Source organism: Nerophis ophidion, linkage group LG16 (assembly GCF_033978795.1).
Source record: "Nerophis ophidion isolate RoL-2023_Sa linkage group LG16, RoL_Noph_v1.0, whole genome shotgun sequence".
NCBI classification, from domain to species: Eukaryota; Metazoa; Chordata; class Actinopteri; order Syngnathiformes; family Syngnathidae; genus Nerophis; species Nerophis ophidion.
In genome coordinates, this window is record NC_084626.1 from 49400191 (window position 1) to 49417563 (window position 17373).

Genomic DNA, 17373 nt, shown 5'->3' on the forward strand with positions numbered 1-17373 from the left:
CCTATTCCCACCCACCTCAGGAATTACACTCACTTGCACACACTCATTCTAACACACTCTCACACACACACACACACACACACAGGTAACCCCTGAGGTGTCATCATTGACTATTTGACAATTTATTTTTGATTATTTTTATCTTTAGTGTTGACTTAATTTTTCAACTATATGTTAGTCAAACAACTAGCACATAACATTACTCTGTGTGGGGGAGAAGAAACAGCCCACAATGTATGTCGTTTTGACGCCATACAGCCAAGTTACTGATTCCCTGTGTGGGGTTTGAACTCACTACCCCAAATTCGGAGCCCATAGCGTTGACCATTGAGCTATCCTGGGTCCCATAAAGATTTGGTTTTTGCTCATATACAAATGTAATCGGTGAACAATGATCGAGGCCATACAAAAAAACAAGATCTTCCAAGTCACGGATTTGAACCCAGTAGTACTGCATGAGAGGAAGCAGTCTTATCCACTGAGCTATTCTGGGTCTTGCTCAGACAAGATTTTGTCAGTAATTGTTTCCACCTCTATCATACTTTACTGAACCACAAGTCCTCTGTTACATTTGTGTATGCAACACAATCTGACCTTCACAAGACCCAGGATAGACCAGGGGTTAAGACTGTTGACTCGGAATGAAAGGTACTAAATGCAAACCCCACTCTGGTTGATTGTATTTTATCTATCCTTCTATATCTATATATACAGTCAACAATATATATATATATATATGTATATATACACATATATATATATATATATATGTTATATTTTTTTGCCTTTTGGTCCAGGACCCTTTGGGACTGTGTGACAAGGGGTTTCACTTTCGTGACCTCTGTGGTGCTTTTTTTGTGGACTTTTGGATCTGCCTCCCGGGAGCCTTTTGGCCATGGAGACCAGCTGCTGGGTCTCTGCCACACTGGAGTCGGTTTGGAGGGACTGGAGGAGATGCGGATGAGGGGACAGGGCTGCGGAGCTGGCACTGAGCGCTGGGACGGAGAGGCTTCGCGGTGTCTTGGCTGGGTGAGCAGGTGTCGGACACCTCAGTCTCCTTGGACCGAGAGTGGAGTCGGCTGTCTTGGTTGCTTTGTTGGGTCTGCTCCTGTCTCTGGCCATGCTCCCTCCACCCCAGCGGACGATGGCGTGGAACACCGCAGAGGCCACCACAGTGGATATGTTTCTTTTACTTTTTATTCATAGCTAGTATGTAGAAGTGTCTGCTTGTATCTGCTGCTTTAATGTCTTTAATGTCCTCTGTGTTCTTTGATGTTTGATGTTTCCCTCTTACACACATGGAAGAGGGATGTGTACTATGGTTATGAGTAGTTTTTTTTTTTGCTTTTTTTCCCCCTTGGCCTCAGTCTGCACCCCCACTCCAGGGCCCAGGCTAAGACCGATTTTTTTTTAATTTTATTTTAATCTTCTATTCTTTTCTCCCATACCCCCCCTTGTTTACCTGTATGTCATCTTTTTTGTAAGGGGCGCTGGAAGCCGGCAGACCCGTCAGCGATCCTGTTCTGTCTCCCTTTAACGTTTGTCTGATCTTGAATGGGATTGTGCTGAAAATTTTAATTTTCCTGAAGAAACTCTCCTGACGGAATAAATAAAGTACTATCTAATCTAATATATATATATATATATATATATATATATATATATATATATATATATATACATATTGGGTATATTTATACAAGGTATCGGACCAGTATCGCCAATACCAGCCTGAATTTTCCTCGGTATCAGATCGTAAAGACAATCGGTGGTATCGCACTTCCCGACTGCACTGAGAGCAGAATGGATATTTTTTTTAATAAGGTCAGATTCGTCATCCTTTGTCTCCACTCGACATGCAAAGAGACGTGTGGTATTTGCACTCCACTTTCCGTTCAGCCTTTTTGTGATTGATGCTTTTAATTTCAGCTCTAATGAAGAAACAGAAAGCGGTCAAACTTCGTGGGCCGCTGAAAAAGAAAGAAAAAGTTTCAGTTCACTTCCCCGGGCTTAATTAGACTTGCCGTGTCAGCACTTTTAGTTTTGGAGCATATTCATGTCTGTTATTGGCTGCTGTGTTCTGTACAATAACACAGTCAGACATCACAGACCTGTAATGACTAGATATTGAACTCCTTATTTACTTCCACTTGCTAAACTTTTGAAAATGTGACTTATTAGCACATGGAAGGATGTCTTAGCTCGATGTTTCACTGAAGCAAATGACTCTAAACATCTATTAATGACTCTCATCTATAAAAGTACCATATTTTTCTGGCTATAAAGCGCAGCGTTGTTTAAGCCACACCCACCAAATTTGAAAAAAATATAATTATTTTTACATATTTTCGCTGCATTCAGAGCATAAGCCGCAGATATATACATGAACGTTTTTGTAAATGTTTTTTTTTACCTGCCTTTAATTGTTTACAAACACTGCAGTAAAACGGCCGATCAAACAAAACAGAAGTCATGGACCAACGAGCTGAGGAATAGAATAGAATAGAGTAGAAAGTACTTTATTGATCCCTGGGGGAAATTTAGCACCACAGTTCACTCACAATAGAAAAGTAAACATTTTGTATTTATATTATTCACATGGGAAAAATACCTTTCTATTATACAGCATTATTCAAATGTGAATGACAAATAGTGTATTATACATCATTATTCACATGTGAGTAACATAAATACAGTCTATTATACAGCATTATTCACATGTAACATAAATACAGTCTATTATACAGCATTATTCACATGTGAGTAACATAAATACAGTCTATTATACAGCATTATTCACATGTGAGTAACATAAATACAGTCTATTATACAGCATTATTCACATGTAACATAAATACAGTCTATTATACAGCATTATTCACATGTGAATAACATAAATACAGTCTATTATACAGCATTATTCACATGTGAATAACATAAATACAGTCTATTATACAGCATTATTCACATGTAACATAAATACAGTCTATTATACAGCATTATTCACATGTGAATAATATAAATACAGTCTATTATACAGCATTATTCACATGTAACATAAATACAGTCTATTATACAGCATTATTCACATGTAACATAAATACAGTCTATTATACAGCATTATTCACATGTGAGTAACATAAATACAGTCTATTATACAGCATTATTCACATGTGAATAACATAAATACAGTCTATTATACAGCATTATTCACATGTAACATAAATACAGTCTATTATACAGCATTATTCACATGTGAATAACATAAATACAGTCTATTATACAGCATTATTCACATGTAACATAAATACAGTCTATTATACAGCATTATTCACATGTGAGTAACATAAATACAGTCTATTATACAGCATTATTCAAATGTGAATGACAAATAGTGTATTATACAGCATTATTTACATATGAATAACATAAATACAGTCTATTATACAGCATTATTTACATGTGAATAATATAAATACAGTCTATTATACAGCATTTTTCACATGTGAGTAACATAAATAAGTCTATTATACAGCATTATTTATATATGAATAACATAAATACAGTCTATTATACAGCATTATTCACGTGTGAATAATATAAATACAGTCTATTACACAGCATTATTTACATGTGAATGATATAAATACAGTCTATTATACAGCATTATTCACGTGTGAATAATATAAATACAGTCTATTATACAGCATTATTTACATGTGAATAATATAAATAGTCTATTATACAGCATTTTTCACATGTGAGTAACATAAATAAGTCTATTATACAGCATTATTTATATATGAATAACATAAATACGGTATTATACAGCATTATTCACGTGTGAATAATATAAATACAGTCTATTATACAGCATTATTTACATGTGAATAACATAAATACAGTCTATTATACAGCATTATTTACATGTGAATAATATAAATACAGTCTATTATACAGCATTTTTCACATTTGAGTAACATAAATAAGTCTATTATACAGCATTATTTATATATGAATAACATAAATACAGTCTATTATACAGCATTATTCACATGTGAGTAACATAAATACAGTCTATTATACAGCATTATTCACATGTGAATAAAATAAATAAGTCTATTATACAGCATTATTTACATATGAATAACATAAATACAGTCTATTATACAGCATTATTTACATGTGAATAATATAAATAGTCTATTATACAGCATTTTTCACATGTGAGTAACATAAATAAGTCTATTATACAGCATTATTTATATATGAATAACATAAATACAGTCTATTATACAGCATTATTCATGTGTGAATAATATCAATACATTATACATTTAAGTACAGTCAAAGCTAGCTCTCCAATCAGCTAAACAATATGTTAGCCACGCTGGACTATTAGCCGCAGATATATATACTTTGTGAAATGAGCTATGCACACAGAAATATCTAGTAAAAGTTTATTTACATACTTTGTTTCCAAAAGGCAGTAAAACGGCTGATCAAACAAAACAGAAGTCATGGTGATGGACCCACAAGCTGCGCAAGCTAGCTCTCCAATCATCTAAACAGACTCAATAACTCCACGGAGATGTTTAGGTGAATTGACAGAGGAATTCTTGAAACTGAATCAATACAAAAAGAATGCCATTTTAAGTTAATAATACCTACACAGACACTCGTTAATGTGTTAGCATACTAGCTAATCCTAACAGCGCTAGCTTCGTTACATTATGATAGCAGGTAAAAATGTGCAGGAAAACACTCCTACAGACATCACACATGGGACGCTTTAGTAAGTATGAATTGTTTTATTCATATTGTAAAACTTACAAATGATGAATGAAGAATCCTTTCGAGCAGAAACGCTATGGACGGTTATACTTCTGGTTCAAGGCGCGAAACAGAAATGACATTTTCAGTGAGCGAACTCGTCCGAAAGATGGCGCCATAGAACAAACATTAACACACCTTTTCAGCGCCTCTGTCGGTGTGATATGAAAACGGTTTGGTGAACACCAAATGTTACGGCCGTTTAGGAAGAAAAATCCACAAATTAGCCACACCGGACTGTAGCACGTTAGCACGTACGAATACGCATGAAAACACTCCTACAGACATCACACATGGGACGCTTTAGTAGGTATGAATTGTTTTAGTTATATTGTAAAACTTACAAACGATGAATGAAGAATCCTATGGACGGTTATACTTCTGGTTCAAGGCGCAAGACAGAAATTACATTTTCAGTGAGTGAACTCGTCCAAAAGATGGCCCCATAGAACAAACATTAACACACCTTTTCAGCGTCTCTGTCAGTGTGATATGAAACTGTTGGGTGAACACCAAACATTACGGTCGTTCAGGTAGTAAAATTCACAAATTAGCCGCACTGGACTATAGCACGTTAGCACGTACGAATACGCATGAAAACACTCCTACAGACATCACACATGGGACACTTTAGTAGGTATGAATTGTTTTAGTTACATTGTAAAACTTACAAACGATGAATGAAGAATCCTTTCGAGCAGAAACGCTATGGACGGTTATACTTCTGGTTCAAGGCGCGAAACAGAAATTACATTTTCAGTGAGCGAACTCGTCCGAAAGATGGCGCCATAGAACAAACATTAACGCACCTTTTCAGCACCTCTGTCGGTGTGATATGAAACTGTTTGGTGAACACCAAACATTACGGTCGTTCAGGAAGAAAAATCTACAAATTAGCCACACCGGACTATAGCACGTTAGCACGTACGAATACGCATGAAAACACTCCTACAGACATCACACATGGGACACTTTAGTAGGTATGAATTATTTTAGTTACATTGTAAAACTTACAAACGATGAATGAAGAATCCTATGGACGGTTATACTTCTGGTTCAAGGCGCAAGACAGAAAGTATATTTTCAGTGAGCGAACTCGTCCAAAAGATGGCGCCATAGAAAAAACATTAACACACCTTTTCAGCGCCTCTGTGTGTGTGAAATGAAAACTGTTTGGTGAACACCAAACATTTCGGTCGTTCAGGAAGAAAAATCCACAAATTAGCCACACCGGACTATAGCACGTTAGCACGTACGAATACGCATGAAAACACTCCTACAGACATCACACATGGGACACTTTAGTAAGTATGAATTGTTTTAGTTATATTGTAAAACTTACAAATGATGAATGAAGAATCCTTTCGAGCAGAAACGCTATGGACGGTTGTACTTCTGGTTCAAGGCGCGAAACAGAAATTACATTTTCAGTGAGCGAACTCGTCCGAAAGATGGCGCCATAGAACAAACATTAACACACCTTTTCAGCGCCTCTGTCGGTGTGATATGAAAACGGTTTGGTGAACACCAAATGTTACGGCCGTTTAGGAAGAAAAATCCACAAATTAGCCACACCGGACTATAGCACGTTAGCATGTACGAATACGCATGAAAACACTCCTACAGACATCACACATGGGACACTCTAGTAGGTATGAATTGTTTTAGTTACATTGTAAAACTTACAAATGATGAATGAAGAATCCTTTTGAGCAGAAACGCTATTGACGGTTATACTTCTGGTTCAAGGCGCGAAACAGAAATGTCATTTTCAGCGAGCAAACTCGTCCGAAAGATGGCGCCATAGAAAAAACATTAACACACCTTTTCAGCGCCTCTGTCGGTGTGATATGAAAACTGTTTGTTGAACACCAAATGTTACGGCCGTTCAGGAAGAAAAATCCACAAATTAGCCCCACCGGACTATAGCACGTTAGCACGTACAAATACGCATGAAAACACTCCTACAGACATCACACATGGGACACTTTAGTAGGTATGAATTGTTTTGGTTACATTGTAAAACTTACAAACGATGAATGAAGAATCCTTTCGAGCAGAAACGCTATTGACGGTTATACTTCTGGTTCAAGGCGCGAAACAGAAATGTCATTTGCAGTAAGCAAACTCGTCCGAAAGATGGCGCCATAGAACAAACAATAACACACCTTTTCAGCGCCTCTGTCGGTGTGATATGAAAACGGTTTCTTGAACACCAAGAAGAAAAACCCACAAATTAGCCGCACAGGACTATAGCCTGTTAGCACGTTCAAACATGCATGAAAACACTCCTACAGACATCACACATGGGACCCTTTAGTGGGTATGAATTATTTTAGTTATATTGTAAAACTTACAAACGATGAAGAATCCATCCATCCATCATCTTCCGCTTATCCGAGGTCGGGTCGTGGGGGCAACAGCCTAAGCAGGGAAACCCAGACTTCCCTCTCCCCAGCCACTTCGTCCAGCTCTTCCCGGGGGATCCCGAGGCGTTCCCAGGCCAGCCGGGAGACATAGTCTTCCCAACGTGTCCTGGGTCTTCCCCGTGGCCTCCTACCGGTTGGACGTGCCCTAAACACCTCCCTAGGGAGGCGTTCGGGTGGCATCCTGACCAGATGCCCGAACCACCTCATCTGGCTCCTCTCCATGTGAAGGAGCAGCGGCTTTACTTTGAGTTCCTCCCGGATGGCAGAGCTTCTCACCCTATCTCTAAGGGAGAGACCCAAACTCATTTGGGCCGCTTGTACCCGTGATCTTATCCTTTCGGTCATGACCCAAAGCTCATGACCATAGGTGAGGATGGGAACGTAGATCGACCGGTAAATTGAGAGCTTTGCCTTCTGGCTCAGCTCCTTCTTCACCACAATGGATCGGTACAACGTCCGCATTACTGAAGACGCCGCACCGATCCGCCTGTCGATCTCACGATCCACTCTTCCCTCACTCGTGAACAAGACTCCTAGGTACTTGAACTCCTCCACTTGGGGCAGGGTCTCCTCCCCAACCCGGAGATGGCACTCCACCCTTTTCCGGGCGAGAACCATGGACTCGGACTTGGAGGTGCTGATTCTCATTCCGGTCGCTTCACACTCGGCTGCGAACCGATCCAGCGAGAGCTGAAGATCCCGGTCAGATGAAGCCATCAGGACCACATCATCTGCAAAAAGCAGAGACCTAATCCTGGGGTCACCAAACCGGAACCCCTCAACGCCTTGACTGCGCCTAGAAATTCTGTCCATAAAAGTTATGAACAGAATCGGTGACAAAGGACAGCCTTGGCGGAGTCCAACCCTCACTGGAAATGTGTCCGACTTACTGCCGGCAATGCGGACCAAGCTCTGACACTGATCGTACAGGGAGTGGACCGCCACAAGACAGTCCGATACCCCATACTCTCTGAGCACTCCCCACAGGGCTTCCCGAGGGACACGGTCCAATGCCTTCTCCAAGTCCACAAAGCACATGTAGACTGGTTGGGCAAACTCCCATGCACCCTCAAAAACCCTGCCGAGAGTATAGAGCTGGTCCACAGTTCCACGACCAGGACGAAAACCACACTGTTCCTCCTGAATCCGAGGTTCGACTATCCGGCATAGCCTCCTCTCCAGTACACCTGAATAAACCTTACCGGGAAGGCTGAGGAGTGTGATCCCACGATAGTTGGAACACACCCTCCGGTCCCCCCTTCTTAAAGAGAGGAACCACCACCCCGGTCTGCCAATCCAGAGGTACCGCCCCCGATGTCGATGAAGAATCCTTTCGGGCCCGAACGGAAAACGCTCTATAGCGTTTTCCGTTCGGGCTCCAGTACTCTGGAATGCCCTCCCGGTAACAGTTCGAGATGCCACCTCAGTAGAAGCATTTAAGTCTCACCTTAAAACTCATTTGTATACTCTAGCCTTTAAATAGACTCCCTTTTTGGACCAGTTGATCTGCCGTTTCTTTCCTTTTTCTTCTATGTCCCACTCTCCCTTGTGGAGGGGGTCCGGTCCGATCCGATGGCCATGTACTGCTTGCCTGTGTATCGGCTGGGGACATCTCTGCGATGCTGATCCGCCTCCGCTTGGGATGGTTTCCTGCTGGCTCCGCTGTGAACGGGACTCTTGCTGCTGTGTTGGATCCGCTTTGGACTGGACTCTCGCGACTGTGTTGGATCCATTGTAGATTGAATTTCACAGTATCATGTTAGACCCGCTCGACATCCATTGCTTTCCTCCTCTCCAAGGTTCTCATAGTCATCATTGTCACCGACGTCCCACTGGGTGTGAGTTTTCCTTGCGTGGGCCTACCGAGGATGTTGTGGTGGTTTGTGCAGCCCTTTGAGACACTAGTGATTTAGGGCTATATAAGTAAACATTGATTGATTGATTGATATACTTCTGATTCAAGGCGCAAAACAAAAATTAAATTTTCAGTGAGCAAACTCGTCCGAAAGATGGCGCCATAGAACAAACGGTGTGACATGAAGGAAGAAAAGCCCAAGGATTAGCCGCACCGGACTTAAGCCGCAGAGTCAAAGCGTAGGGGGAAAGAAATTGCTGCTTTCAGCCTGTAAAATACGTCATATGTTTTTTTCCCACATTCCATTTGGTGAAGTCCAGGAACATAAAGATCCACATGAGCCATGTGAGACTGGTGGAAACACACCAAAGTTGGCCTGCCACAGAAGTGACGGGATAATTGCTAATTAGCATTTGGAGGAACAGGTTCCCTCCTCCCCAGGACGGGGGGCGCCGGCGCTCCCCTGCGGCGCCCGCAGCCCCGTAATTGGCCCTGAAAAAAGGAATGGCTTTAGAAATAGTCCGTCCGCGCCATGCATAATTCATACCGCGGCCGGCAGACTTTGAATGCTCTCTTGGACCACAAACTCTCTGAGGTTCGGATTATTTAGTTTTCCTACAAAGGAAAAAATAGTGGTCAGGGGGACAAGGTCTTAAAGCCCGGTGCACTTAATAATTTGGGTTTTGCTTACCGACCTCCAAGCTATTTTATGTAGTACATAGTGTAATGATAAGTGTGACCCAGTAGATGGCAGTCACACATAAGAGATACAGTATGTGCGGACTGCAATATGACTCAAGTAAACAACACCAACATTTTAAATGTTCCATTGAGAATATAAAACATTACACACGGCGCTCAAAAATCTATCAAAATGTTTTAGTAGGACTTTGGTAAGCTATAAAGCTACACCACTTGATGGATTGTACTCTGCCGTGTGTGTAAGGTAAGACATATTATCTGGCGTTTTGTTCCACAATATCATGTAAAAGTAGGGCTGGGCGATATATGGAATATACTGGATGTATCGCGGGTTTGTCTGTGTGCGATATAGAAAATGACTATATCAATCAATCAATGTTTATTTATATAGCCCCAAATCACAAATGTCTCAAAGGACTGCACAAATCATTACGACTACAACATCCTCGGAAGAACCCACAAAAGGGCAAGGAAAACTCACACCCAGTGGGCAGGGAGAATTCACATCCAGTGGGACGCCAGTGACAATGCTGACTATGAGAAACCTTGGAGAGGACCTCAGATGTGGGAAACCCCCCCCCCTCTAGGGGACCGAAAGCAATGGATGTCGAGCGGGTCTAACATGATACTGTGAAAGTTCAATCCATAGTGGCTCCAACACAGCCGCGAGAGTTCAGTTCAAGCGGATCCAAGACAGCAGCGAGAGTCCCGTCCACAGGAAACCATCTCAAGCGGATCAGCAGCGTAGAGATGTCCCCAACCGATACAGGCGAGCGGTCCATCCTGGGTCCCGACGAGCGGTCCATCCTGGGTCTCGACTGTGGACAGCCAGTACTTCATCCATGGTCATCGGACCGGACCCCCTCCACAAGGGAGGGGGGGGACATAGGAGAAAGAAAAGAAGCGGCAGATCAACTGGTCTAAAAAGGAGGTCTATTTAAAGGCTAGAGTATACAGACCAGTTGATCTGCCGCTTCTTTTCTTTCTCCTATGTCCCCCCCTCCCTTGTGGAGGGGGGGACATAGGAGAAAGAAAAGAAGCGGCAGATCAACTGGTCTAAAAAGGAGGTCTATTTAAAGGCTAGAGTATACAGATGAGTTTTAAGGTGAGACTTAAATGCTTCTATGGTGATATTGGAGTATAAGTTCTCACGCAGTTGCTTTACACTGCAGGCTCTTCTCACTCTTTCTTGTCTCTCCTTCTCACAGAGACATAAAACAAGCGCACCTTCTTACATACGTCACATACGTGCAACGTCATACGGAGCAGAGAGGTAGCGGCATGGGTAAAGTTAGCTGTGACGCTAGCGGAGAGGTGCGAGTGGTAATACGAGAGAAAGAAGGTGCCAACCTGGTAACGAATGAAGGAAAAATCAGTTCCCAAAGTCTGGCGGTCGTCTGGCGGTGGTTTGGCTTCAAGCAGGAAGACGAACAGACAACCGTAATATGTCAAGTGTGCGGCTACAAAAAGAAGCAGCCCTGCTATTTTGTAGCACCATTTGAAAAGTCAATCAATCAATCAATCAATGTTTACTTATATAGACCTAAATCACTAGTGTCTCAAAGGGCTGCACAAACCACCACGACATCCTCGGTAGGCCCACATAAGGGCAAGGAAAACTCACACCCAGTGGGACGTCGGTGACAATGATGACTAAGAGAACCTTGGAGAGGAGGAAAGCAATGGATGTCGAGCGGGTCTAACATGATACTGTGAAAGTTCAATCCATAATGGATCCAACACAGTCGCGAAAGTCCAGTCCAAAGCGGATCCGACACAGCAGCGAGAGTCCCGTTCAGGAAACCATCCCAAGCGGAGGCGGATCAGCAGCGCAGAGATGTCCCCAGCCGATACACAGGCAAGCAGTACATGGCCACCGGATCGGACCGGACCCCCTCCACAAGGGAGAGTGGGACATAGGAGAAAAAGAAAAGAAACGGCAGATCAACTGGTCTAAAAAGGGAGTCTATTTAAAGGCTAGAGTATACAAATGAGTTTTAAGGTGAGACTTAAATGCTTCTACTGAGGTGGCATCTCGAACTGTTACCGGGAGGGCATTCCAGAGTACTGGAGCCCGAACGGAAAACGCTCTATAGCCCGCAAAATGCCATATTGCCCAGCCCTATGCAAAAGCAACTGCTGATCTGTATTTGTGATCTGCATTAACCTGAAAATTTGCGCGGCTCCGCCTTTGTAGTCCGTGGAGACCCCGTAGTGGATAAGCTTCTTCTTTTTCTCTATCTTCTTCTTATGTGACATCCATCCTCCACTGTTGCCATTTCTAATATAAAGTAGTGAAAATTTCTTACTTATATCCGTCAGTAAACTCGCCAAGGAACTTTAGTTGTTAGAGAGTTCCGGTCACGGGACACATTTTGGGTGTTGTTGTTGCACTCGTGAGCCACGGATGAGGAGACGCTGCTCCGTTATTGATTGAAGTCAATTCTGAATGTCATTAAAACAGTTAGCGCCATCTTTTGACACTTCTTCCACTCTCGTCCTTGCACGCTACACCGCTACAACAAAATGACACTGTCCAAGTGGAGGCACGTAAATAAGGACCCGCCCTCAAAACAGCGCATCCTGACGCAACTGTCAGAAGGTGACTTGAAGGTGATGTGTAAAACATCATCCATGCAACCGTGGAGGTCTTGCACCTCCGGGTTCTTCGGACCACCAACCACGGATTCATGGCTTTGAACAAGGATTTATTTTTTCAAGAAATTGTCGTTGGTGTGCTTCTCAGTCTTGTTCTTGCCAGTCTCTCTCTCGCTCAGTTGTGCTGTAAGTGTGGTGGTGTGATGGACGCTTTGTTTCCCTGCAGGTCCTACCTTTGGAGAAGACCTTCAAGGACGCCACTAAAATCAGTGTGAGTATTAAATCCATCCATTCATCTTCTTCTGCTTATCTGAGGTCGGGTTGCGGGGGCAGCAGCCTAAGCAGGAAAGCCTGGACTTCCCCTCTCCCCAGCCACTTGGTCCAGCTCTTCCCGGGGAGTATCCCGAGGCGTTCCCAGGCCAGCGGGGAGACATAGTCTTCCCAACGCGTCCTGGGTCTTCCCCGTGGTATTAAAGCACATTACAATATTCAACTTAGTTAGCATCGGTAGCATGTTAGCCATCTGCTGCAAAACGTAGGAATCGCCCGAGTTGGTTTTGCCCGAGTGATGAAAAAGAGAGGACCCAAGGCAGAACCTTGAGGAACACCACAAGTCCACCTTGAAGAAGTTGCACTAGTAAAGAAACTGATATCAGGTTTTTTTTTAGCATATTTGTTTAATGTTGTAAACAATACCAGGTGTGTACTGTAAAAAGTAATGTACTGTAGTTGTGGTTTTTCACTACACTTTCGAAAATTCGTCTATGATTTTCCAACTGTCTGTGAGGCCGTGAACGTGTCCTAACTAAAGGACAGATTCCTTCATCCGTCAATGTTTCAAAAACAAAAAGTATTCATCCATCCATCCATTTTCTTCCGCTTATGCGAGGTCGGGTCGCGGGGGCAGCAGCCTAAGCAAGGAAGCCCAGACTTCCCTCTCCCCAGCCACTTCGTCTAGCTCTTCCCAAGGGATCCCGAGGCGTTCCCAGGCCAGCCAGGAGACATAGTCTTCCCAACGTGTCCTGGCCTCCTACTGGAGGTGTTTAGGTGGCATCCTGACCAGATGCCCGAACCACCTCATCTGGAGCAGTGGCTTTACTTTGAGTTCCTCCCGGATGGCAGAGCTTCTCACCCTATCTCTAAGGGAGAGACCCAAACTCATTTGGGCCGCTTGTACCCGTGATCTTATCCTTTCAGTCATGACCCAAAGCTCATGACCATAGATGAGGATGGGAACGTAGATCAACCGGTAAATTGAGAGCTTTGCCTTCCGGCTCAGCTCCTTCTTCACCACAACGGATCGATACAGCGTCTGCATTACTGAAGACGCCGCTCTGATCCGCTTGTCGATCTCACGATCCACTCCTCCCTCACTCGTGAACAAGACTCCGAGGTACTTGAACTCCTCCACTTGGGGCAGGGTCTCCTTTCCAACCTGGAGACGGCACGCCACCTTTTTCCGGGCGAGAACCATGGACTCGGACTTGGAGGTGCTGATTTTCATCCCGGTCGCTTCACACTCGGCTGCAAACTGATCCACCGAGAGCTGAAGATCCTGGCCAGATGAAGCCATCAGGACCTCATCATCTGCAAAAAGCAGAGACCTAATCCTGCGGTCACCAAACCGGAACCCCTCAACGCCTTGACTGCGCCTAGAAATTCTGTCCATAAAAGTTATCAACAGAATCGGTGACAAAGGACAGCCTTGGCGGAGTCCAACCCTCACTGGAAATGTGTTCGACAAGCTCTGAGACTGTGGCGGTCCACTACCTGTACGATCAATATCAGAGCTTGGTCCGCATTGCTGGCTGTTAGTCGGACGCGTTTCAAGTATTGGATTGTCTGATTTTGGCGGTCCGCTCCATGTACAATCAATCAGGCAGTCTGATACTGGAAACATGTCCGACTTACTGCAGGCAATGCGGACCGCCACAACCAGACAGTCCAATACTGGAATCTTGTCCGACTTACTGCCGGCAATGCGGACCACGTTCTGACACTGATCGTACAGGGAGCGGACCGCCACAATCAGACAGTCCGATACTGGAAACGTGTCCGACTTACCGCCGGCAATGCGGACCACGTTCTGACACTGACCGTACAGGGAGCGGACCGCCACATTCAGACAGTCTGATACTGGAATTTTGTCCGACTTACTGCCGGCAATGCGGACCAGGTTCTGACACTGATCGTACAGGGAGCGGACCGCCACAATCAGACAGTCCGATACTGGAAACGTGTCCGACTTACCGCCGGCAATGCGGACCAAGCTCTGACACTGATCGTACAGGGAGCGGACCGCCACAACCAGACAGTCCGATACTGGAATCTTGTCCGACTTACCGCCGGCAATGCGGACCAAGTTCTGACACTGATCGTACAGGGAGCGGACCGCCACATTCAGACAGTCCGATACTGGAAACGTGTCCGACTTACCGCCGGCAATGCGGACCAAGGTCTGACACTGATCATACAGGGAGCGGACCGCCACAACCAGACAGTCCGATACTGGAATCTTGTCTGACTTACTGCCGGCAATGCGGACCAGGTTCTGACACTGATCGTACAGGGAGCGGACCGCCACATTCAGACAGTCCGATACTGGAAACGTGTCCGACTTACTGACGGCAATGCGGACCAAGTTCTGACACTGATCGTACAGGGAGCGGACCGCCACATTCAGACAGTCCGATACTGGAATCTTGTCCGACTTACTGCCGGCAATGCGGACCAAGTTCTGACACTGATCGTACAGGGAGCGGACCGCCACATTCAGACAGTCTGATACTGGAATTTTGTCCGACTTACTGCCGGCAATGCGGACCAAGCTCTGACACTGATCGTACAGGGAGCGGACCGCCACAACCAGACAGTCCGATACTGGAATCTTGTCCGACTTACCGCCGGCAATGCGGACCAAGTTCTGACACTGATCGTACAGGGAGCGGACCGCCACATTCAGACAGTCCGATACTGGAAACGTGTCCGACTTACCGCCGGCAATGCGGACCAAGGTCTGACACTGATCATACAGGGAGCGGACCGCCACAACCAGACAGTCCGATACTGGAATCTTGTCTGACTTACTGCCGGCAATGCGGACCAGGTTCTGACACTGATCGTACAGGGAGCGGACCGCCACATTCAGACAGTCCGATACTGGAAACGTGTCCGACTTACTGACGGCAATGCGGACCAAGTTCTGACACTGATCGTACAGGGAGCGGACCGCCACATTCAGACAGTCCGATACTGGAATCTTGTCCGACTTACTGCCGGCAATGCGGACCAAGTTCTGACACTGATCGTACAGGGAGCGGACCGCCACATTCAGACAGTCTGATACTGGAATTTTGTCCGACTTACTGCCGGCAATGCGGACCAGGTTCTGACACTGATCGTACAGGGAGCGGACCGCCACATTCAGACAGTCCGATACTGGAAACGTGTCCGACTTACCGCCGGCAATGCGGACCAAGCTCTGACACTGATCGTACAGGGAGCGGACCGCCACAACCAGACAGTCCGATACTGGAATCTTGTCCGACTTACCGCCGGCAATGCGGACCAAGTTCTGACACTGATCGTACAGGGAGCGGACCGCCACATTCAGACAGTCCGATACTGGAAACGTGTCCGACTTACCGCCGGCAATGCGGACCAAGGTCTGACACTGATCATACAGGGAGCGGACCGCCACAACCAGACAGTCCGATACTGGAATCTTGTCTGACTTACTGCCGGCAATGCGGACCAGGTTCTGACACTGATCGTACAGGGAGCGGACCGCCACATTCAGACAGTCCGATACTGGAAACGTGTCCGACTTACTGACGGCAATGCGGACCAAGTTCTGACACTGATCGTACAGGGAGCGGACCGCCACATTCAGACAGTCCGATACTGGAATCTTGTCCGACTTACTGCCGGCAATGCGGACCAAGTTCTGACACTGATCGTACAGGGAGCGGACCGCCACAATCAGACAGTCCGATACTGGAATCTTGTCCGACTTACCGCCGGCAATGCGGACCAAGCTCTGACACTGATCGTACAGAGAGCGGACCGCCATAACCGGACAGTCCGATACTGGAATCTTGTCTGACTAACTGCCGGCAATGCGGACCAATGTCTGACACTGATCGTACAGAGAGCGGACCGCCATAACCGGACAGTCCGATACTGGAATCTTGTCTGACTAACTGCCGGCAATGCGGACCAAGGTCTGACACTGATCGTACAGAGAGCGGACCGCCATAACCGGACAGTCCGATACTGGAATCTTGTCCGACTTACTGCCGGCAACGCGGACCAAGTTCTGACACTGATCGTACAGGGAGCGGACCGCCACAATCGGACAGTCCGATACTGGAATCTTGTCTGACTTACTGCCGGCAATGCGGACCAAGATCTGACACTGATCGTACAGGGAGCGGACCGCCACAACCAGACAGTCCGATACTGGAATCTCGTCCGACTTACTGCCGGCAATGCGGACCAAGTTCTGACACTGATCGTACAGGGAGCGGACCGCCACATTCAGACAGTCCGATACTGGAAACGTGTCCGACTTACCGCCGGCAATGCGGACCAAGGTCTGACACTGATCATACAGGGAGCGGACCGCCACAACCAGACAGTCCGATACTGGAATCTTGTCTGACTTACTGCCGGCAATGCGGACCAAGCTCTGACACTGATCGTACAGGGAGCGGACCGCCACAACCAGACAGTCCGATACTGGAAACGTGTCCGACTTACCGCCGGCAATGCGGACCAAGTTCTGACACTGATCGTACAGGGAGCGGACCGCCACAACCAGACAGTCCGATACTGGAATCTTGTCTGACTTACTGCCGGCAATGCGGACCAAGTTCTGATACTGATCGTACAGGGAGCGGACCGCCACATTCAGACAGTCCGATACTGGAATCTTGTCTGACTTACTGCCGACAA

General features: G+C 45.4%; 2 protein-coding genes across 4 annotated transcripts in view; one reads left to right on the top strand and one right to left on the bottom strand.

Annotated features, from left to right (window-relative positions):
* The window catches only part of vstm2l (V-set and transmembrane domain containing 2 like), a 214102-nt gene that overhangs the window by 195122 nt on the left and 1607 nt on the right, over positions 1-17373 (top strand). For both annotated transcript variants that reach the window (XM_061875407.1, XM_061875408.1), the window contains one exon: positions 12644-12688. In XM_061875407.1, the coding sequence (XP_061731391.1) occupies positions 12644-12688 (45 nt within the window). The remainder of the gene's footprint in view (positions 1-12643; positions 12689-17373) is intronic.
* The window catches only part of tgm2b (transglutaminase 2b), a 120144-nt gene that overhangs the window by 33615 nt on the left and 69156 nt on the right, over positions 1-17373 (bottom strand). The window contains exon 14 of one of the 2 annotated variants that reach the window (XM_061875401.1): positions 1840-1970. The exons of the other annotated variant lie outside the window; for it this stretch is intronic. The gene's annotated coding sequence lies outside the window, so the exon portion shown is untranslated. Of the gene's footprint in view, positions 1-1839; positions 1971-17373 lie in introns of those variants that run through there. 2 annotated transcript variants of the gene reach the window in all.